This window comes from Hoplias malabaricus, chromosome Y (assembly GCF_029633855.1).
Source record: "Hoplias malabaricus isolate fHopMal1 chromosome Y, fHopMal1.hap1, whole genome shotgun sequence".
NCBI lineage: Eukaryota > Metazoa > Chordata > Actinopteri > Characiformes > Erythrinidae > Hoplias > Hoplias malabaricus.
In genome coordinates this window covers 45268871-45291487 of record NC_089820.1, presented here as the reverse complement: position 1 = coordinate 45291487, position 22617 = coordinate 45268871, and the positions used below count along the sequence as shown (strand labels likewise).

The 22617-nt window shown below is 37.2% G+C and overlaps 2 protein-coding genes across 2 annotated transcripts; one reads left to right on the top strand and one right to left on the bottom strand.

The window, feature by feature from the left end:
- The first annotated feature begins 1179 nt into the window (after nucleotides 1–1179).
- LOC136679004 (high choriolytic enzyme 1-like) lies at nucleotides 1180–20206 on the top strand. The gene is made up of 14 exons (XM_066657243.1): nucleotides 1180–1290; nucleotides 4719–4791; nucleotides 7111–7282; nucleotides 10090–10191; nucleotides 11349–11398; nucleotides 11546–11646; nucleotides 15923–15999; nucleotides 16263–16307; nucleotides 16406–16555; nucleotides 17199–17316; nucleotides 17805–17983; nucleotides 18062–18143; nucleotides 19284–19408; nucleotides 20071–20206. Coding segments are annotated over exons 7-14 (768 nt in total). The 5' UTR covers nucleotides 1180–1290; nucleotides 4719–4791; nucleotides 7111–7282; nucleotides 10090–10191; nucleotides 11349–11398; nucleotides 11546–11646; nucleotides 15923–15932; the 3' UTR covers nucleotides 20073–20206.
- Nucleotides 4478–10687, bottom strand: LOC136679003 (low choriolytic enzyme-like). The gene is made up of 9 exons (XM_066657241.1): nucleotides 10659–10687; nucleotides 10077–10163; nucleotides 9701–9768; nucleotides 8866–9021; nucleotides 7678–7795; nucleotides 7091–7269; nucleotides 6888–6969; nucleotides 6372–6496; nucleotides 4478–4707 (listed from the first exon to the last, which is right to left on the bottom strand). Coding segments are annotated over exons 2-9 (804 nt in total). The 5' UTR covers nucleotides 10151–10163; nucleotides 10659–10687; the 3' UTR covers nucleotides 4478–4705.
- Nucleotides 20207–22617: the final 2411 nt, after the last annotated feature.

Genomic DNA, 22617 nt, shown 5'->3' with positions numbered 1-22617 from the left:
TGATTTAATATTTAAAATGTTTCCATTCATTTTTATTGAGACATAAGAATGGTTTTCTATCCCTTGATATATTTTTGTCTGAAAGTGAATATATAGAGGTCTGGTAATTACTGTGCAACAACATATTTATTTATTATTTTATTATTGAATAATGCACAATCCAGGCATCCTTTTGTCCATTTTCCGCCTGAAATTACATACCCAAATCTAGAGGCTACCTGCTCAAGCAGTGAATAAACTGGAGGCATTATCATGAGCTAATTTTACAGAAAACCCTTCAAATTTGTGAAATAAACCATTTAGAGGTCCTGAAATATATCTGAAGTCGTCAAAATCTGATGAAAACTAAAAAAAATTAGGTGCTTGTCTTATTTTTAAAAATTGTGACTATAAACTGAAGAGTTCATGAGTCTGAGGACTTTTTCTTTTAAAACTTTTTAAACCCCTGTCTCCAGTGGTCTATGTTCACCGTGTAAAATTTGGAGTTGATACCTTATACTGATTTGAAGTTATTGAAGCTGGAGCAGACAATGGGCAGATAGCTTCTCTAAGTGTCTCTTTAGACCACAAGCCATAAGGAAAATGATTGCTTTTACAGCAAAAATACAGTGCATATATTTTGTCTAAACCTAATGCCAACATCTTAGTGTTTTTCTTTACTTTCCTTGAGAAACCTGTTCCTATCCAAGAGGCAATTTGCCCTCGCCAAACAGGAAGAAACATTTGTTATGGTGTGTTTTATTCTGATGTACTAAGTTTATTTCTGATGTTTACACTTTAAATGCAATTAAAAACTGAGTCCCTTTAAATGTCTGATGTGTTAAATGGCAAGAGCTGCACTCTGATTGGCTGTAGAGCAAGGCAACCTCCCCCACACCCCTCCTACATTTAAATGGTCTCAGTGGGGAAAAGGCAGCTAGTAAAATAAATCTAAGCTTTCAGAACATGTTTATTGACTTGATTATTGTTTGTGGAGCTTGTGGCTTCCAAATAGAATGATCTGAGTCTCTTTCGCGGTGTCTGGGTCTGTTAGGCGCTAGGTGTTAGTCCCTCCTCCTTGGGTGCTCATCGCCATAACTCTGCCCCTGATTGGTCTACAGAGTTGATTGACATGTCGTTGGAAAGCTGAGCGCCTAAGCAACGCGGCTTGTTTAATTTTCTTATTTGAAAATGTGTACTATTTTCGGGTATTTTTTCGGCCAGTACTCTTGACACAAACTTGAGGATTACTCACGAACGGTTTGACGGAGAGACTCAAATTTGGTCTCATTTTGAGGGGGACAACCTAAGGTAAGCGATGCTATGCTAACTTTGTTTGTGAGCCGCAGCGGTTTTGTTATTGGTGACGAAGAATCCTGAAGTTTGGAATATCTTATACTTATTCGCCTTTAATTCCTTAGTCATCTTAGAGTATAATGGTTTATATTCACGTAAACACGAGAGTCTGCCCGTTCGATTGGTGTATAATATGTACACATTGACTCAAACATGGCGCAGTGATAAATCTGAATATATTGGTTGTATCCTATTTAAGTGTGTGTTTGACCTTCCACACTATGTTTTCAGACACCACTACACAAATAGTGCACTGTAGAGTGAACAGGATACTGTTTCTGATGTAGCTCCAGTCATTTCACTAATACTGAAGTCACTATTTTGCAGGAAATTTGTAATTGGTGTAGTATCGTGCATGACATTGCTTTCCCCATTCAGAGCTCAGGCAAAAACAGGGTTCATTCATTCATTAATTGTCTGTAACCCCTTTTCCAGTTCAGGGTCGCAGTAAGAGGCTTTTTATACAAAGGTCTGCAACATATGCTCTAAATGTAAAATATATAGACTATCAAATTTAGAGAAACACTGATTTTGAGTTTTAACAAGACTGCACTCTTAAAAATAAAAGCACCACTAAAGGTTCTGCACTGCTATAGAAGAACCACGATTCATTCCATAAAGAACAATTTTTGCAAATACATTTAAATGCATAAAGAACCTTAAGATCCAGTGATGGATTTTTAAACATTTAAGAGGTTCACAAACACAGTTTTTTATGCAACTAAAAGTATTTCTTCTATGGCATTGCTCTGAGAGCATTTTGTAGCATTGATATTTTTAAGAGTGTGTTAAATATGGTTGTTTTGTAAGTGTATAATTACTGTCAGGACAAATTCGTCATCTAATATGTAAAGCTGGAGCTAAATATTATCATTCTAGATTTTATCTCTGTTCCATATGGAACATAATTTATTAGCTGGACTGTAGGAGAACCTAATTACATTAAACAACTCATTAAATAGAAACATTTAATGCGTCAATGGATACAGAGTTATTAGAGTAGGCACTCTTACCTCAAACCCCAAGAGGAAATGAACAGTATAGTGTCAGAGAGAGAGGAATTTTATACTCTTCTCTGTGTAAAGAACAAGATAAACAAGGCACATACATGTAGTACAGGAGCTGCTGACACCTGGAAAGAGTTATCTTTAAACATTAACAATTGTAAAGGATTCTACTGGAAACTGATAACGTATAGCAACTCTTTATCAAGTTTAAATACATGTAGCCTTGATGTAAAGAATGCAGGTGGGGTTTTCCCCACACATTTGACCAGCATACCAGGGTGGTCATTCATTTTATTAGTCATTTCCATTCAAAGCTTAGAGTTAATTTCAAGACTTTAATTCATTTATGATCATTTCTTTTGTCTGCTACATTTTAGAACTCATCATTGGCAGAAAGGTTTCTTTGTTTAACATTGTGAATATACTAAAACTACATATAGTTGGACTATAATGTAGATGGAAGAGACAATACCAGATAAAGAGGAACATCTCGTAGAAATACACTGATCAGTCAAGACCTCTTTGTTTCTACACTCAAATACAAATGTGATGGTGGCATGTTAGTTTGTGTTGTGCTGGTATGACTGGATCAGGCACAGCAGTGCTGCTGGCATTTTAAACACCACAGTGTCACTGCTGGACAAAAAAAGTCCATCAAGAATATCCAGCCAACAGTGTCCGGTGAAGGACTAGAGGATGACTGAGGTACACTGTGCAGCAATAGATGAGCTATCGGACATGGAGATGTTAACAAGGTTAAAAACGTGATTTTCTCTGTAAAGTCCTAGCGATGAAGGGGGGGGGGGTGGTATGAAATCAACATAAATGTAAAATCTACAATTATAATGCAATAAGGTACAGTTATGCTCCCTAATTAAAGGTACTAAATGTGTATCTTTGGAGGTACCACCAAAGTGACAGTTTTCTGGAAAGTGTACTGATAACCTGTTAAGTTAAATATAATGTTCTCATTGATAGGTTATATTTGTCCATTTAAATACAGGTAGCCCATTCAAAAAGTATCCTATTCATAAAGTTTGCATTGTATATTAAAAAGAAAAAAAAGAAAAAGCTTGTTTGTTGTTGAGTAAATCCTGAATCATGAGAATAACGGTATATGTGTGGTTTTCAATATTCAAATCCAAAAAACTAGAAAAGATACAGATCTTAATGTTTCTAAGTGTATGGGTATAATCTGTTGTCATGCAAACAAATGCAAACAAAAGACTGAATCAAAATAAAACAGAAAACAACAATGAATTGATGTGGTGTAATTCATACACACACATACAGCCTGAAACCGTGGGTGGGTATATATACGTGTGTGTGTGTGTATGTGTGTATATATATATATATATATATATATATATATATATATATATATATATATATATATATGGCAGAGCTAAGGGAGGAGACAAGAACCAAAACGAAACAGGGCAAAAGCATGACATTTATGCATTATTGCTAACATTGTCAATATTTTTTATTTTTGTGTTTTTTTTTTATATATATATTATAGTTTGTGTTGTAAATTCCATAAACCTTTGTGTTCCGTAAATACTGTCTTATAAAGGCTTGAAAGCTAAAGAACCCAGAGTGGAAAACTAGTCCTAATACAAAAACATATCACAGTCTATAAATGTTTAAAGTCACATCAATGTAATATTTTAGCTATTTGATTATTAAAAACTACAAGGTTAATCATGCTGTGCAGGACATTACTCCAGAGCTGTGTTCATGAAGGTATTTGGATGATGCTTCCCCGTTGACACCCTGATGGAGAATTCAGCAGAATTCTTCTTTCATTTTATTACAGTGTGCGTCTTTGGCAATGGTTTTCAGTTTCTCTCTACAAACACTTTGAACTGGTTTTATTGTCATATGCTAACACACTCAGTGTCAGTGCACTGTGCCTTATATCCTGACTGGAAATATTTTACAACAGCACCATCACCTGGACACTGTAAGACATTCTTCTCCAGATTTTTTTTATAATTTCAGAGATTCAGAATTTCAAAATAGCAAGTGACATTGGTGCTGCAACTTTTAACTCTTTATTGAACATTTTTAAAAGTATAACTGAAACTATTCAGGGACATACCTCTGTATAAGTGTTTTAGGAAATACAGTGAGAATGTATATCATTAACTGACTTAATTCACCAGTGGATGTAATTTCCATGTGTGTAAAATATATTAAATAAACTGTTTCTGTATAATACATACACTTTTATTTGTTCCATTACAGACTTTATTAATTTCACAAGATTGTCACAAACACAAAGTCTTCATCTATGTGTAGACCTTTACACAGATCTTCTCTGTTTGTTGTGTCTCCTTGGTGGGTGAGTGGAGTCCTTCTTCTGTTGCATAGGAAAATCAAGATTAATCAGAGATAAGGATTCTGGGGAAGACCTGATGCCAAGAAATCACAGAACTTTATGAAGGTTTGTATAATACAGTAAGCGTATTTATCAGATCTGCTACAGAGATATGAGCTGAGCAGAGCTCTCAGATCTTTAGGAACTAGTCAGTTAGTCCTGCCTCAGGTCAAAACTAAACATGGAGAGTTTAGCTACTATGCTGCTTTTGAATGGAACCAGCTGACTTAAAGAGTTAAAACACTCCTGTTTGAGCAGGCTTACAGCTCAGTTTAAAATATTCTGCACTTTTCTATAACGACATTTTATTTCTTTCATTTCTTTTCTTTTATTGTCATTTTAAATTGTTTTAATCATTTTACTCTTACTCTTTATGTAATTGTCTTATTGGACATTTATGATTTTATTCTGGCTTTTAATTTAATTGTTTCTTTTTCTGTAAAGCACTTGAATTGCTTCTGTATGAAAGGTGCTCTATAAATAATCTTGCCTTGCTTTGCCTTGCGAGGCATTAGAGACAGCAGAAACAAATGAGGGAAAACACAGAACAATAGCCATTCTGAACCATATAATAGCATCACATAGTCAAGTGGACAAATTAATATTCAATCAATATGGATCAAGAGAAACTTTTACACCCATAGGGAGATAATGTCCTGAGAGTTGAGCGATTCAAACAAAAGAATTTAAGAAATTTTACTCATCAAAAGATGAAAAAGCTAAGAAATAAATGAAGAAAACAAACGTACTTAAAAATATGGAAAATTCTTCAGCTGAAGGTTCCTGCTGAAGCAGATGTGTTCCTGCTTTTGTGTGAGTCTTGATTTGCATGTGTTTCTCTGCTTTATTCATTAATGCATTCATTGTCATGGTGGGTCTGGAGCCTACCCAGAATCACTGGGTGCATGGTCGGAATACACACTGGAGGGGTCGCCAATCCTTCACAAGGCGATACAAACTCACAAATTCACTCAAACACTCGCACCTATGGGAACTTTTGAGTAGCCAATCCACATACCAATGTGTGTTTTTGGACTGTGGAAGGAAACAGGAGCATCCAGAGGAAATTCACGCAGACATGGGGAGAACACACCAAACTCCAAACCACTGTGTATTTGTTTTTGTATGTTTGTTTGTGCTTTTGTGCATATATTTATGGCTCTAGTTTTGCTGGTGTGTTTTGCACTTATAGGCCACCGTACCAACCACAACAAAACTTTAAAATTTCTATTCTGGGGCAGCCATGGCCTTAAGGTTAGAGAAGTGAGCTTGAGGCCAGAGTGTTACAGCTTCAATTCGCAGGAGAGGCAAGAAAAAATTCATTCATTCAAGTGCCCTTGAGCAAGGCACCTAACTCCCAAACTGCTCCCTGGGCACCAAGGTGTTTGGCAGCCCCCTGCACCGGTCGTGTCTGTTTTCACTGCCCCTAGTGTGTGTCAAGAAATGCTCACTTGTGTGTGTTTGTGTATTCACGACCACGAATGTGTTAAATGCAGAGAAGCAATTTCCCTAAGGGGTACTAATAAAGGTGTTTCTTCTTCTTCTTCTATGTAGATGACATTCATTGTGGACATATGTTAAACTCTGAGTGGTATCTGGTATTTTGCACTGTATATAAGATATTGATGGGTTTTTTTTTAACTCACAGCACTTGTAGAGTCTGTTCAGTCTGTTGATGTCGTTTTGGCTCATCTGTGTTCCCTGACCAAAAGACACATTGGGGTTGGGGATGGGGACCATGGTGGGCTGACCGTTCTTGGAGAAAGCCGTTCTGGAGAAACATATAGGGAACACGGAATTTAATGAGGTATTTTTAGCTTCTGGGCTGTCCCTGCAGTTGCAGGAAGAGGGGAAGGAAGGGAGGGAGGGGGAGTGGTTTCCTTCCCTCCTTTAAAAAATACATAGTGCAGTATTTGCAGTGCTAAGCCCAGAATAGCAAAGACAGAGGCACTAATCTCCCTATTAAAGCTCAGTGAAATATCACAATGATTTTGAAGATGGAATTTTAAGGCAAAATACTACCTAGTGTTGTCTTAATTCAACTTCAACACTAAATAAGCAAAAAGAATGTTCAAAAATGTCCTAAATTATAAGCTAAACGTGATAATGTCTGATTTCTATGAAAACAGGACAAAATATGATTAGCTTCATGTGTGTTTTACCTGTGATACTGCATGACAGAGTTGTAGTCGTAAGGTGTTCCCTGGTTTAGGGTGCTGATTTTGTCAAAGGCGTATTTATAGCCTGTCAAAACAAATGCATTATTTGTAGCCTCAAGCTGTATATTGAAATGTTAAACCATCCTAATTTTAGACTTGCAGTTTTAAGCTCTGACAGGGGCATAAACATTGAATCATAGGCTCACTGTCAATGATGTTCTCCCAGACGACACGGATGTGGTTGTCACGGTCACTGCGGCACTGCTCGTGGTTGAATCCCAGAGCGTGGAGCAGCTCATGCTGGACGGTGTTGTGGTAGATGCAGCCATTGCGGTCCAGAGACACCGTTTGGGCGTAACCACGGCGACCAACGTAGGAGTAACATCTATGAGTAAAAGGTACAACGTCTTAAGACAATGTTGTAGCAGAGTGGATAATACCTCTACAACTTTCAGTAGATCTGTCTATTTTGGAGCAAACAGGGGTTCAGTTTGTGTACACCTGATTATCTAACATTTAGTCCACCCTCTGTCCCCCCTACCATTCTGGAAAAACTTTAGAGAATATGTTTTAATGCTGGTTTAAGGAGATTAATGCACAGCAATAATAGTAATAGTGAGTTGGGAGGATTAGTTTTCCATTTTAAATGCCTCTCAGACACATCCCAAATATATTGGGTGTATGAAAATGCCATTCCACCTTTCTCTAGCTCAATGCTGGGAGGATTTATACCACTCTAGCCCATGTTTGACATTCAGCTTGATGACCTTCTAATTCTAATATCATGGCCTACCCGCTGCGGGACTCAATGCTGAGGTAATCTCTCTGGTTGGTGCGCTTGATGAAACGAATGCAGGAGACAGAGGAGAAGGAATCTAGACCACGCTGGACTACCTGCAACTCCTGGGAGTCTAAGAGAAAAAAAATGTGCATAGGTCAGTAAAGATTTGCCAGTCACTGACATGTGTTAGTGTTAGAGTTAGTACTGTTACCATAAGATTTCGATTTTTTTGCCAGGTCAACTTGAATTCATGGAGTTATTACCATTACCAACAGCAAAGACCAGTGATGTAATTAGACCTGTTTCAGGCAGGCTATAGACCTCCTAAAACATTTTCAGCCACCTCAAATAGGCTGTTTTGTAAAATATAGAATCGTTCCATAATTTGGATGCTAAAAGATTTTTCGTATTGAACAGATACTGGACCTGCGGCTTCCAACAGTCTCAGAAAATTTTTTATTTTGGTTTCTAATTTGGTGTTTTTCACTATACACTGTTTATCTGTGTGATTGCAGCAGTCATTTTTTAGTGTAACAGACAGTGTTTCTGTTGTCATAAGCCTCATCCTAGCAACAGACTCATAAAATGCACAATGTTACTTCCAGAAGCAGCCACAGTCCCTGAGGAAGGAAGAGCAAACATCTCTGCCTTTTCTGAAGCAGCAACACGAGACAAGATGAGCTCCCCAAAGCAGGAGGTTACCAGGTGTTTCAGCTCTTAAGCTTAGCTCCCAATAATATATATAGCAACTTCTCTGCCTAGGACTCCCAAATCGCAAATAATGTAAACTATGTCTGAGGCTGAGGGGAATCAAATGCCTCCTCTGAGACTTGAAAAGACAGCCACTGTTTCTTTTCCAACTGCTGCAAACACAAAAGAACAAAACAGTTCAACACACTTGGAGGTGAATGCTAATTGTCCATGATAAACACTGGCAAGCATTTGTGCTAAGTGATGGGGATTGAGAGAGAAAGCCTTCCTATCAACCCAGAGAGTGAGGTCAGTTCTCTTCCTGGCCTGGGATGGCTGAAGCATCACTGGGGATTGACACATGATCAAAATTAGGACCACTACTTAGACCATTGCATCACTGCCCTTGCATCTTCATTTCTAAGAGTGCAGTAACTGTGTAATAAAGCATGTGAGATGTTTGTACTGGTGAATGTAAGCATTTGGAATACAATAGAAAAGCCTACATACTGAAGTGGTTGGCGATGACGTAGGGAATGTAGACTTTGCCGTCACTGGACTTGGGCCACATGCAGCCACTGGAAGTGCATGGATCAGCGTTCCTCACATCATTTTCATCATCAACAGCAATGTCTCCAAGAACTTTTGGCTCATCTGGTCCACGTACTATAACAAAGAGCAGGAAGATTGCACAATGACTGTAAAGGCCACAGCTTTGAATATTGTCAACATTGTCAATTTCAAATTGTAAATAATATTCCATTGTATATTATTTTATATGATATATTCAAGGGCGGCACGGTGGTGCAGCAGGTAGTGTCACCTTCATAGATTATATTCAGCCAGAAGTGTTTTAGTCAGGTCTGGTACTAAAGTTCGACAAATGTAGTTTTAGAGCAAAAAGGGCATTTTACCTTATATCAAAGGTATTGGATGGACTGCTCGAAAGCCCAGCTGGGGGCTTTATCTCTTTATCTCCCTCTAGTTTCTAGTGGCATTGGGAATGGTGGTCTTTTAGGTTGGTTGCTGCTCAATTTTTTATTTCCGACATTGCTATGGAGATTATACAAGCTGTGCACATATAGCTGAAAATCTGTGTCCCCAATGAGTATAAAAAAGGATAAAAGGATTTTACAAAACATTTTGGATATGTGGTGAATTTGGGTAGCTGTTAGTGTTTGGGTAAGAGTAAAGGTTAGAGTCAGGATTAGGTTAAGGTAAAGGGTATAAATTAGGGGTAGGATTTAGGTTATGGTTAAGGGTAAGGTTTATGTCAAGAATAATTGTATGTTTTCCTAATTTGGAATCTATAAAAAGTCCTTTGTGTGTGTGTGTGTTAGCATACCGATTCCTCTGTTAGCTATTTCCAACAGTTCCCCAACAGAAAGTTTAGCAGCAATCTCCTCAGCCACTGTAGCACACACAGATCCAATAATACATCATATTAAAACTGATATACACTTGTATTCTGATTTACTAAGCATTGTAGTTGTTAGATATGACTTACCAGGCTAGATATGATGGCCAAAATGGAGACATAAAAACAAACAAACAAAATACAGAATCAAAATGCAACAGTGTAGGTGCTCCCTAGCGCCTCCCAGGTACTCCATAATGTTCGATCTACACAGAGAGTGTATGTAAAATATATATGTTCTGCATTTATTTCCCTGATGAAAATGACTTGATAACTTTGTGTGTGTGTGTGTGTGTGTGTGTGCTTTACCTCCTCAGATCGAACCGAGCACACCACCAGCAGGGCCAACAGACCCACTGTCTCCTTATACACAAACATATTGAAGAGTGACCTGCAGAGGGAGCCAGTGCACACAAGAAGTATTAGCATTAATATTTCATATTGTCACGTTAATGTTGTGTTTAAAAAGGAGAGCAATCTTCATTTGTATGTGTACTCTGTAGTTTTGCAATTAAATCTTGTAGTGCATATATTACTCTGTATATCATTTTAACCCCATTCACCCTGTTTTCTGTTTGTCACGAGTCCCACGGTACCACCACAGAGCAGGTGTTAATCCTCTGGTGTATCATTTTTAGCACCGCGGTGAAGAAGTGGATCAAACACAGCAGTGCTGCAGATGCAACAGATGGACTACAGTGCAATTGTAGAGCTGTGAAGTGCAACTGTATTGTCAGTGAAGCTGACAGCACAAAGAATTTAGAAACAGAAGCTCATTGTGTCTTATGGCTGATCACAATACATACATGTGATCCATTGCTTTAAAATAATTATTTTCTCTATGCAGTATAAAGAGTACATAACTGTTCCATACATATAGTCTTACCTCAAGGCTCTGAGAAGAAACAAGCAGCACAGTAATGTGAGGGGGTTTTTATACTCCTTTGTCCCTAGGATGATAAGATCTCTAGCAGCGCAGACCACAGAACATGCTGATTACTCACTAAAACGTATCTGGCCCAAAAATATTCCTATGAAATATGGTAACACATGTTTACCCTTTATCACGTTTAAATACGTACAGTCTTACTGGAAAAGACACAGGTGCAGTGTTCACACTTTGTGATTTCATATGAACCAAGGCTACAATTGTGTCTCACACATGGCTCACATGTTGTTTTCACCAGCTTTTCAACAAAGTCTGTATGTTTAGTCACTAGGCCAGATGTACAGCTGCTGTAAAGTGGACTTATTATATCTCTTTTCCACATGTTTACACAGTTCCCTTGGGTCTGATAAATTGTCAGTTTCAAAATAACATAAGGATCAAACAAACAGCGCGGTTCTCCCTGGTCTATAATCGTGTTTTCTTAAATTTGAATAAGCCACTGATCATTTCTGCCCAAGAGTCGAGGAGCGGAGAGCAAAAGCTCCATTTTTAATTTATGCTCTTTGTTTTGTTCTATGTTGTTCTCATGTTTGCTATATTTCATCAGTATTTTCATATGAAAAGCATTAATTTAATTTCCTTTTGCACTCATTTGCTACATTTAACCTAATCTTTTTGCTCTCACAGACATGAAGATACTCAAATGAGGAAATGGGTCCACTCTGAAGTATTTGCATGTAAGAAACAGCACAAAATCAGCCTTTTATCACGTTGTCAGATTTACAGCCAGTAAACAAGACTGCATGGTTTATTTCACAAGTTGTGGGCTGGTATTCACTCCAGATCCCAAATTGAAATAATACACTAAAAATGCATTGGTACAGATCCTCAACTTGCCCTCATGAAGCAACCCCACAAACATTAGGCTGTGGAGCAATGGAACTGTATTTCCTGGATAAAAGACACACCATTCAGTATATTTGGGGTGAGTGAGTGTTTATGATCCAAAACTAATCAAATATCAGTACCCAAACCTCCTTGACATCCTCACATATATGTCCCAACATCCGGTTTGAAAAAGGAGTATAGACGTGAAAGGAGTGCATGAATAAGTTTACAAAAATACCATCATTAGCTAATGTTTAATTGAGATATTAATTTGACCATTTATCCATGTTTTATACTGTCATAACTAATTAATTAATGTACCCTGAATCAGAAACTTAGACGTGCTTTTTTTTAGCGGTTCATACTGATCTATGCTCTACCTGATAGTGATGGGAATTTTGGCTCTTTTTGGGGAGCCGGCTCTTTTGGCTCGGCTCTTCATAAAGAGCCGGCTCTTTCGGCTCCTAAATGGCTCTTTGTTTTACCACTTTTTTCCACTGGTACAGAACAATATTACCTACATTTTACATGACTATATGGACAAAATATTATTGTTCAATATTAAAAATAATAAATAGTATTGCAATGGCCAATTGTTTTATGGCTGTCTTGTAATAACTCACTGATTGCACTCACACATTCAATTGTATAAATAACTGGATTTTTATTTAAACACCTTAATAGAAAATCACTTGTAAACTCTGAAATATAGCCAATGGAACCCAAAAGGTAGGTATTACAAAATAGCTTATTAAATTAAATAATCAACCATTTCTGGGAAATAAAATAAACAAATACTCTGCAAAGTGCAAAACAGCAGCATTCAACTTTAGTGATTAAAAAAACCTCAACTGTCAACAAACATTTAACTGATTTAACATTTTCTTCAACTATTTTTTGGAAGGCAGATTGGCATTCAGGAAAACCAAGTGTCTCAGCTCGGAGGGGTTGATCCGGTTTCTTCTCTCTGTTATTATCTGCCCAGTTTTTGAAAATACTGCTTCTTTTCCTTTCGGTCATTTTCTCCCTTCGGCTCTCCCTCTTCACTTTCCTCCGGTTTGACACCCACCCCTCCCCTCCCTGCTTGATGGTATAACCCTTCGCTGATTAGTACCTTTGCTTGTTGTTCTCTGATTGGTTGAATGACTATGGAATCAGATTTGTGCCAGAAAAAAATCTCACAAAAAAAATCATCTCAAACGTAAAACTTATAATTTTCAAACAACATATCCAGCTCTGACCTTTGTGCTCCATGGTTTTAGTGCGTGAGCTCTGAGTTCTGCGCGTGCTCTCTGAGTTTTGTGCGCCAGCTGCACGAGTTTTGTGCGCATGCTCTGAGTTTTGTGCGCCTGATCCCCGAGTTTTGCGAGCAGTTTTGGCACAAAGCTCTCGCGTGGGCGGGACTTCTTATTGGTGCCTTCCCATTGGCTAATGAGTTTTTGAGTGACAACTCAGTGCCCACGTCATTCGTTGCAGCTCAGCATCGGAGAGACAGGAAAGATTTCAACATTAAAGAGTTAGTAATTTTACACAGACACGAATTCTCTTTGTACTTTACTGTTTAAAAACTATGAAATATCTGCAAACTCCGACAATCAATGCAGATATTGAGGTAATGTTCTGTCTAAATCAAAACATTAAAGATTTTACTGTGAAAACAAACCTGTTTGTCTCTCGTTACCAGATACTGATCTGATGTGAATGCACACCGATGTCTGTTTACTCAGCGTGAAACAGAATAAATGAGCATTTATTTGTAAAATATTATTTATGAGTGCTTGGTTTTCTGTTCAAAAACCTATCGTGTACTAACATAGAGGGTCTTCACTTTCCCGTAATTACTGTTAGACGGTTTAAATGCTCAAATTTATTTTGAAGATCACAGTTAATCTGTTTTTAACAAATGCCTTATGTGCATTTTGTTACAGGAGGAGGTCTCAGAGAAAAGAGAAACATCACAGACAAGAGTGTGTGTGTAATGCGTTATATTCTGCAAAAGCGGAATCCCAAAGCCGAATACACACGCTTTCTGCACTCAGAGTCGTGAACAACGTTCAGGGCACTAAGTTGTCACTCAAATACTCATTAGCCAATGGGAAGGCACCAATGAGAAGTCCCGCCCACGCGAGAGCTTTGTGCCAAAACTGCTCGCAAAACTCAGGGATCTGGCGCACAAAACTCAGAGAGCATGCGCAGAACTCAGAGCTCACACACTAAAACCATGGAGCACAAAGGTCAGAGTTTGATATTTTGTTTGAAAATTATAAGTTTTACGTTTGAGATTATTTTTTTTGTGCGATTCCTTTTGGCACAAATCTGATTCCATAATATGACAAGCCTTAGAAAAAATGGCTCGGTCTTAGACGGGAGCCGGCTCTCATCGTTCACTTACAAGAGCCGGCTCTTTGAACCGGTTCGTTCGCGACCGACACATCACTACTACCTGAGTAGGGAGTAGAACCCTGCTCATCAGCTCTTACTGATCTGTGCCTTATCTGAATAGGGAATAGAATCCTGGTCTTCCGCATAAATGGCTGCATTATTACCTAATACACTAATCATAATCTCCAAATATGAATTTATTTATTCATTCATTCATTTATTGTCTGGAAGTGCTTATCCAGTTCAGGGTCTGGAGCCTACTAGGAATCATAGGGCAAGGCAGGAACAATCCTTCAAAGCCTGTTCTTCACAGGGTGACACACACTTACCCATTGACTCTCACATTCATACCTATGGTCACTTTAGAGTCACCAATCAACATGTGTTTTTGGACTGTGGGAGGAAACTGGAGCACCCGGAAGAAACCCACATGGAGAGCACATGAATCTTCTCACAGTCACCCGGAGCGGGGCTCGAATCCAGAATCTCCAGGTCCCTGAAGCACTGTGACTGCGACACTGCCTGCTGTGCCACCATGCTGCCTCCAAATATTAATTTAGTATACTTTAATTCACTTTCATCACCCCCGACTGTGAAATGTGGAGGTCTTGCTTTTGTTTCACATGTTTGCAATTGTGCACTTTGTAGTCTTGTGAGTGTCACTTTGTATAGCATGGCATATGGCTGAAATTACATTAAAATCCACTTGAACTTCATCACTATACCAACCATCCATCTTAATTTTAAAAACACATATGATTATCTAATGTGAAATGCAGTGACCAAGAAGATATGAAAAAGAGAGTGTACTCCACAGATCTGATAATAGGCAGGTACCACAATATTACCATATTGTACAAAAATCACTTTGAAAACCACTCAGTCGAAAGGTCATTTGGGAAATCAAAGTGTTTTATCTACTAAATTGTTTCTCCTCTCTTTGGGCCCATTATCGAAAAAGTGACTAAAAAAAATGTTTAGCAACCAGGACAACTCCTGAGGCTGTTTGTGATTCAGATTTCAGGATACTGACCACCTGGTATTAAGGTCCTTATCGGATCTTCCAAAGGTTCAGTTCTTACAAAATTTTGAAGAGAAAATGAGGTAAACCAACTTATTCATACACATGTTAACTTTAAAAATTAATCCAAGTCCTCCACAAGCAAATTTGAACCAGAATACATCCACCCAAAATCATGATTATAAATCTTTAACTTATTTTTTTTTTATCTGAATCAATGCTGTATGTTTTGCTGTCACAAAAGGGCCAACAGTGCTTTGAAATCATTCTTTGAAAGATTGTGAATACTTACAAAGCCTGTGTGGTGTTGACTACTCTAAGGAAACATGCTGCTCATCAGATCAGACTTATGCTCTGAACTTGTGCTACCTGTTCCCTAAAGTTAATTTAAAAGTGAGATTTGTTTGTATAACACCAGCACACTTCTGGGAAAAGCTGCACCTGCTGTCCTTCAAAGCAAGGTCACCCACATTTAAAAATATAACTGATTAAAGGCCAAATTCATTTATTCAATGGAATTTTATGATTCCTCATTTGTTTAAAGGAAATAAATTATTAGCTCCTGTTATCAAACTGGGTCCACTGACAATTATATAAAAGCCCTCACTGCATAAAAGTGTTGCATTTGTTTTATCTTGAGGGTCTGAGGTAAGAAAAAGCTTTATTCTGTCTCAATTTCCATGGTATTCCTAAGCTTACGACTTCAAATTTAATTATGCATGTAATGGCAAATATATATAATGTATGAATGTCATGAAGATCCCAAGTAGGATAACATTTTAAATGTCTATATAATTACTGGATAATTCAACATAAGCATTAGGATTTTACTTATAATTTTTTTGGCAAAACAACATTGAAATGCAGAATGTAAACCCTTTTGGATGTTTTATTTAACAATCATTGCCCCATAGTTAAAGATAGCTGTTAGTGATATTACTATGTTACTGTGTTTTAAAACCTCATGCAGACTACTAAGAATGATGATTAAGGCTGTGGGTTTGGTGGCCCTTTTGCTGGTCTGCTCAGTTAAAGCGGAGGAGGTGAGTCTCTCTCTCACACACACACCCAGGCACGTACACATGCACAAAAGTACTTTCAACATAACTCTTAATAAATTTCAACATAATAAATTTGACTCTTTAATAACTAATATCTTCACTCTTGTGTCTCTACATTGTCCCTCATTTGTTTTCACCTGGTTCTCCTTTAGCCTTGTAAGTCAATACTGTAAAGTATACATAAGACACACTAATACATTTAGTTGGATGTATGGAATTCTAATGAATTTTCCATTAATTATCTGTTAGTGTTGTCTGTGGGAGAGCTGCTGGAGAGAGCTAACAGAGGCATTGGTATGAGCCCTTGAACAATTTATAATCAGTCTGTATATGATGGACCCTAAATGTACTTCAAGGATCCTTCTCACTGTGTGTGTGTGTGTGTGTGTTAGTCCGTGGTCCTGATGAGCCCAACATTATTGGAGACATTGCTGTGGATGATAGTGGAAGGAATGCTGACCCCTGCACCTCTCAAGGCTGCAAATGGCCCAAGTCCAGTGATGGATGGGTCTATGTACCATACGTCATCGCCAATCACTTCTGTATGTAAAGGCAGCTCAAACACACTGTATATAAGAATATTTAGAATCACTATATTGGCCACTGTGCTTGCACACAGAGGAATTTGGTCTCTGTATTTAACCCAATCTGTGCAGTGAAACACACATTTACACACACTGGTGAAGACTTGGGGGCATATATAAAATATAATAATAATAAATATTATATATATTATAAAAAATAATAATTAAAAAGATAATAATAATAATAATAATAATAATAATAATAATAATAATCACCACCACCACCACCGTATTCACTGTTTTTTAAGAACGCTCAACTCAAACTAACTTGGATACAGTACTCAGTTGTAAGTTGCCAGACATTTGGATCAACTCACTTAGGAATTAAACAAAAAAAAGTTAATCAGAAGGATGATGTGATTTTAAATTTTTTAATGGAAGAAATATAAATAAAATCTGTATTATATAGATTCCATGTCTATTTAAGATTTCACTGATATATTGGGTTTACAAAACAGATTAATTACATATGTTTTACTCATGTAGTTGTTTTTGTTTACTTCTTGCGATGTGCTGAGAGCTTTATATTTCTTCATAAAATAGCAGATTTCACTTTGACATTAGGCCGATATTTACTTACCAATGTTCGCTTCCTCTTAAGCCTCTCGTGAGCTGCAGGTGATAAAACGTGCTCTAGATTCCTTCTCCTCTGTCTCCTGCATCCGCTTCATCACACGAACCAATCAGAGAGATTACCTCAGCATTGAGTCCCGCAGTGGGTAAGCATAAAATGATAAATTCCAGTTCTGAAATCGAATTAGACATTTATAAATAATCTAAACCCAACATATGTTAATAGTATTCATAAAATTTCTAATATATTATATTTTAAACATCTTCCTAAGCAACTGCAACTTATAGTTGTATAATAGTGAAGACGTTTATTTAACAAACATTTTCATAAAAAATGAAGAAAACATTTATTTGACTTCAAATAACTCACTTCAAAGCAACAGCCACTTTCATTTTAGCAGCAGTTAAATTTCATTATAGTTAGCTAGTTTACTAAAGCTGGGGTAAAACCCAGAATAACTTATGTATTTTAACATTATTAATATTCATGAACACAAAGTTCATATTATAATCAGAACTAAAATGAGTACAACCTAAATGTTGACCATATTGACCAAATCTGAGAATGGATTTGAATTCAAAGCACATTTGTTTCAGAAAGCCTGGTTTTTAAGACTCACTTTTTGCTTGACAGATGTTACTCCTACGTTGGTCGCCTTGGTAATGGCCAGACAGTGTCTTTGGACCGCAATGGCTGCGTCTACCACCACACCACCCAGCATGAGCTTCTCCACGCTCTAGGATTCAACCATGAGCAGACCCGCAGTGACCGTGACAACCACATTCGCGTCGTCTGGGAGAACATCATTGACAGTACAGTCTCAGCATTTAACTACAGTTTAAGGGTTAAGGCCCGTTTGATGTGTATTTAATGGTTTGGTTTCTTAACAGACATGAAGTACAACTTCAACAAGATCAACACTCTGAACCAGGGGACTCCCTACGACTACAACTCTGTCATGCAGTACCACAGGTCAGACATTCACAGAATAATACACTATCTATTTCACTGTAAAAGTAGCATATTGCAGGGTTGACACCAGCCCAAATACAGAATACTGTATATTTGATCCTCTAATTCTACAACCGTTTATACCTTGGTTTCTGAGAAAGCCCAATTGGTTTCACTGTATGTGAGGTAGTGTTAGAGTGGCCCACACTCTCACCCGGGTGTGAGGAGTGTTTGTCAGCTGGAGTATTAGATTTCTTGTATGCATAAAGTAATTATGATTCCAATTCTAAAAACAATGTGTATAAAACCTAAATTTGCCAAGTTTAGGTTTTATACACTTGGGCAGCACAGTGGCACAACAGGTAGTGTTGCTGTCACATAGCTCCAGGGTCTTGGGGTTGTGGGTTCAAGCCCCGCTCAGGGTGACTGTCTGTGAGGAGTTTGGTGTGTTCTGCCCAGTGATTCCCAGTGTGCGCCCAGTGATTCCGGGTCCGCTCTGGACCCACCACGACACTGAAATAGATAAGTAGTTACAGACAATGAATGAAGGAATGAATAAAAAGTTTAATTTTGCCTATATACTGCAGCAAACAAATAGCACTCCAATATTTGTATGTTTTGAATCAATATAAGTCAGTTAATTCATAGATAAACATACAAGTGTGTTTCTATCTATTGTTGGTGGAGTTTACTAAATAAATTTACTCTGTTATTTATCCAAAGAGGAGCTACAAATAAAGTGCTTTAATCTGTATGAAAGAGCATTACACAAACACAAAACACTGCCATTTCTAAACTTTTGGAGCTTAGGTTAATGGGTTAGAATTAGGATTAATATTAGGGTTAGGGTTAGATTTAGAATTAGGTGTTAGAGATCAAACAAGCACAAAATGCTGCTGTTTCTAACGTTTCTGAGATTAGAAAAAAGTTTATGGTAAAGTCTGGGTTTAGAGTCAGGATTAGGCTGAGGGGAAGTATTAAGGCTTATTTTTCACACTGGGAAATTCACATAAATGTCCATGAATATATTTTGTACACATTGTACGAGTCCTGGGAATGGTTGTTCAGTAAAATCTGTACAACTCCACCTTGCATCCAGTCTGTTTACTGTGTGCCTTGCAAGGTTGCATTTATTTATATTTTTTCTTCATGTAATTTCAGAACTGCTTTCTCTAAGAACGGTCAGCCCACCATGGTCCCCATCCCCAACAGCAATATTTCCTTTGGTCAGGCCACTCAGATGAGCAGCAATGACATCACCAGGTTGAACAGACTGTATCAGTGCTGTAAGTACAAGGAACTCTTCAGTGCTCTGTCTTCCCAAGCCAGTCATTACCTTGACAACGCAGCTACAGTTTATACAAAAAATAGCGTCCTGTAAAAACTTTGTGTTGTTGCATTAGCTACAAAAGAGAGCGAATCACTTCATGCGAATCACATGAAAGTAAAGAATGTGCAAGCAGTGCTCCACTCCACCATTTATGCATTATGTATATAAAAAAAAGCTTTCAACTTGTTGTGTAAACCTCATTTAAGAGTTATTGTTCTTTATATTTGCAAGTAATTTTTAAATGATTTTTGTTGTTATAGTTTTTATTTCACAGTAAATCTCTTAATGATGTAAACATCATATATTGCAATAGTATATTAACTAGTACTGAACATTAAATATGAGCAATCAATAAATAATCATTAATACAATTTATTATTGTCATTCTGCCATTTTATGACCTACTGTAACAAAATGAATGAATTAATTTATTTATTTATACTGTATGATATCATCAATACGCATGCAAATATTAGACAGTCAAACTGACCATTGCGCTCGTTCTGGTAGTTACGGAATCCTGGCCATTCTAGTGTTAACTTGGCTCTACTGTAATGTGTTACACATGTGCATTTTATACATTTATAAAATGTTCATTTGACCATTTCTGTCTTTCAGGAACCAAAAAACTCTTTCACTCTACTATTCAGACTGACCAGGAGGAAATCACTGGCTAAAGTTAATCACTGCATATCACTAATGCAACAGCAGGGCTATCTGCCTGAATGTCTATCATCTTGTATTGGTGATGAGATCATGACATTACTTCTTTAAATAAATATTTGCTAATTATGATCAATCTTTGTCATTTTGAAATACAGATATGCATTTAAACTGTGCATTTATTACTCAGAATGTACATTCATGAATTCTTTCATTCCACGTGTTTTCATTCATTTTTAATGAAAGGGATCATAATAAGAGCATTTATCTTGTGATTTTACTCATCTATGGTAATGCAGTCTCATAAACTGCTGCAAACAGATATAGCTATATATGTAAATTTATAGGAACACACCAAGAGAGATTAGAGGAGCAGGGTCTGGCTGCAGACATGCATTCTCTGCCTCACAAGCACCGCCAGACTATTCATGCTGTTAGTGCACTCTCTGCCATGGAAACTGAATTACATTGTGTTTGTTGAGAAATACATTAGTTCTTAAATCTGTGTGACGCGCAGCCAGTGTGAAAGACTACACTGATTTAAGCAGTGTGTCATCTCATGTGAAATTAGCTTTATGGTGAAAGGTTTGTAATATCTGTATAACAGGTTTGGCTCATTAACTTCAGGATTTGTTTGGCACGTTATTAATTTTAATGGAAGTTATATTTTAGTGAGGTTTTAGCTGAATTTATTCATTTTTATTCTTGATTTTAATAAAAATGCGTTATTACAATTTTTCAGATTTTGTTTTTCAGATTACAATTTTTATTGTGGTTTAATAAATTAAAAAATTTGACTGACACATTTTGATACTAGGATATGAAAATTGCACAGAATAAAAACTTAGCTTTGTCCTGTATGACAGTCAGTAATGACACAGGGATTTAGAAAATTACAACTACCAGGAGTATACACGGTCACTCTCATGAGCAAAGAAAAACCATGGGCTATTAGACCGACACTGAATGTATGTTAGCTTAGTCATACTGATTGTCGAGTGTATAAGCTCAAGAAAAGATGCTAGTTTAACAAAACAAAACTGCTTTATTCCTAAGAGCTGTGTATTGTAAAGATACAAAGGAACACACATGACCAGAACATGTTCAAACCTACAGTGAGAGAGGGAGTAGGCTACACACTACAAAGTATGCATGTCTACTAAATGCATCCTATATTACACTATACTGAAATAATTGAACACATTAGTGATAATGGAACCTTTAAAAAAACTACCATAAAGTTTAGGTTACTGGTTCTGTTTTATTAGCAGAAACAACAAGATACTGCTCCGCTGCATGAAACAAATTCAATGGTATTTCTTTAGTTGTCATCAAATATAGCACCAGAAATCACTACACTGCTGATATGGTATGGTATTATAATGATATGGTAATCATATATAGAACTTAATAAAAATGACAACATTTTAAGATCATTCGAATCATTAAGCCAAACAGAAACGTTCCACTGTGCTGTTTCTGTCATTGTGGCAGACAGTACCTGTGCATGTGATGACACAGTGGCAGAGAGCGCATCTGGCAGGAAGTGCATGTCTGCAGCTAGACTTTATTAGGGACTTCGTGTTTGAATTTTATTTTATTTCACCTTATGATATGATTTATCCAACAGTGGTTTTTGGCCATGAATTTAATATAAGACACAATACACTAGAAACAGACAACAGGTCAATACAGTGTTTAGACAAAAATTTAAGAAGTTTGTTCCATCATGAAAGGTGCCCCACAACATTTAATGTGCAACTGAAAACTGCTTATTCAGCCTTGTTTTTATGTGTTTCTATGTAACGCAATATATCATGTGGTTAAATCCTTTTTAAAACCTTTGAGGTATATTTATCAGACGGCCTCATAAGACAGTATTAAGAAATGTTCAGTGTGTTTTTTAGAGCATATGGCTGAACATATGTATGTGCGCTACAGAGAGGGATGTTTAGGATAAGCTGTCAGTGAGGCAGGACACTATTAATTTTACACCCTCCCTTAAGTGCATGCAAATGTAAACTATTCTCTATGTTTGCCTTATTTGCAAAGGAGAGAGCCATATAGACAAAAGGATTCGAGCCAGACGGGGAGAGACAAATAGACACGGGACAGAGATGATCGGCGCGCTCAAATTGAACACCCTCTCACGGGATCCTTAAGAACCCGTAAGACACAGATGACTTCAGGCTTCAGATGACCCCTGCATTCGAACTACCGCTTAAAAGCCGGCAAATAGAAGGTGAGATTTTCACAAATTTGAGCGCTGGTTGGGTGTTTGGGCTGTCTGATGCAGAAGGGTTGCACCGAGATAGACTCATTAGTGTATGCAGTGTTGTGTTGGAAATGGTGTTGGATAAAGTTCTCCGTTCTAAATTTTTAACTATAGTCATTGTAATAGAGAAATGAAGGAAATAAAAGGGAATAATGAAGAAAAGAGTAAAGAGGAAAAAGAAAAGGAAATGTTGAAGTATAAGTGGAATAGCTTAATTAGTAACGATA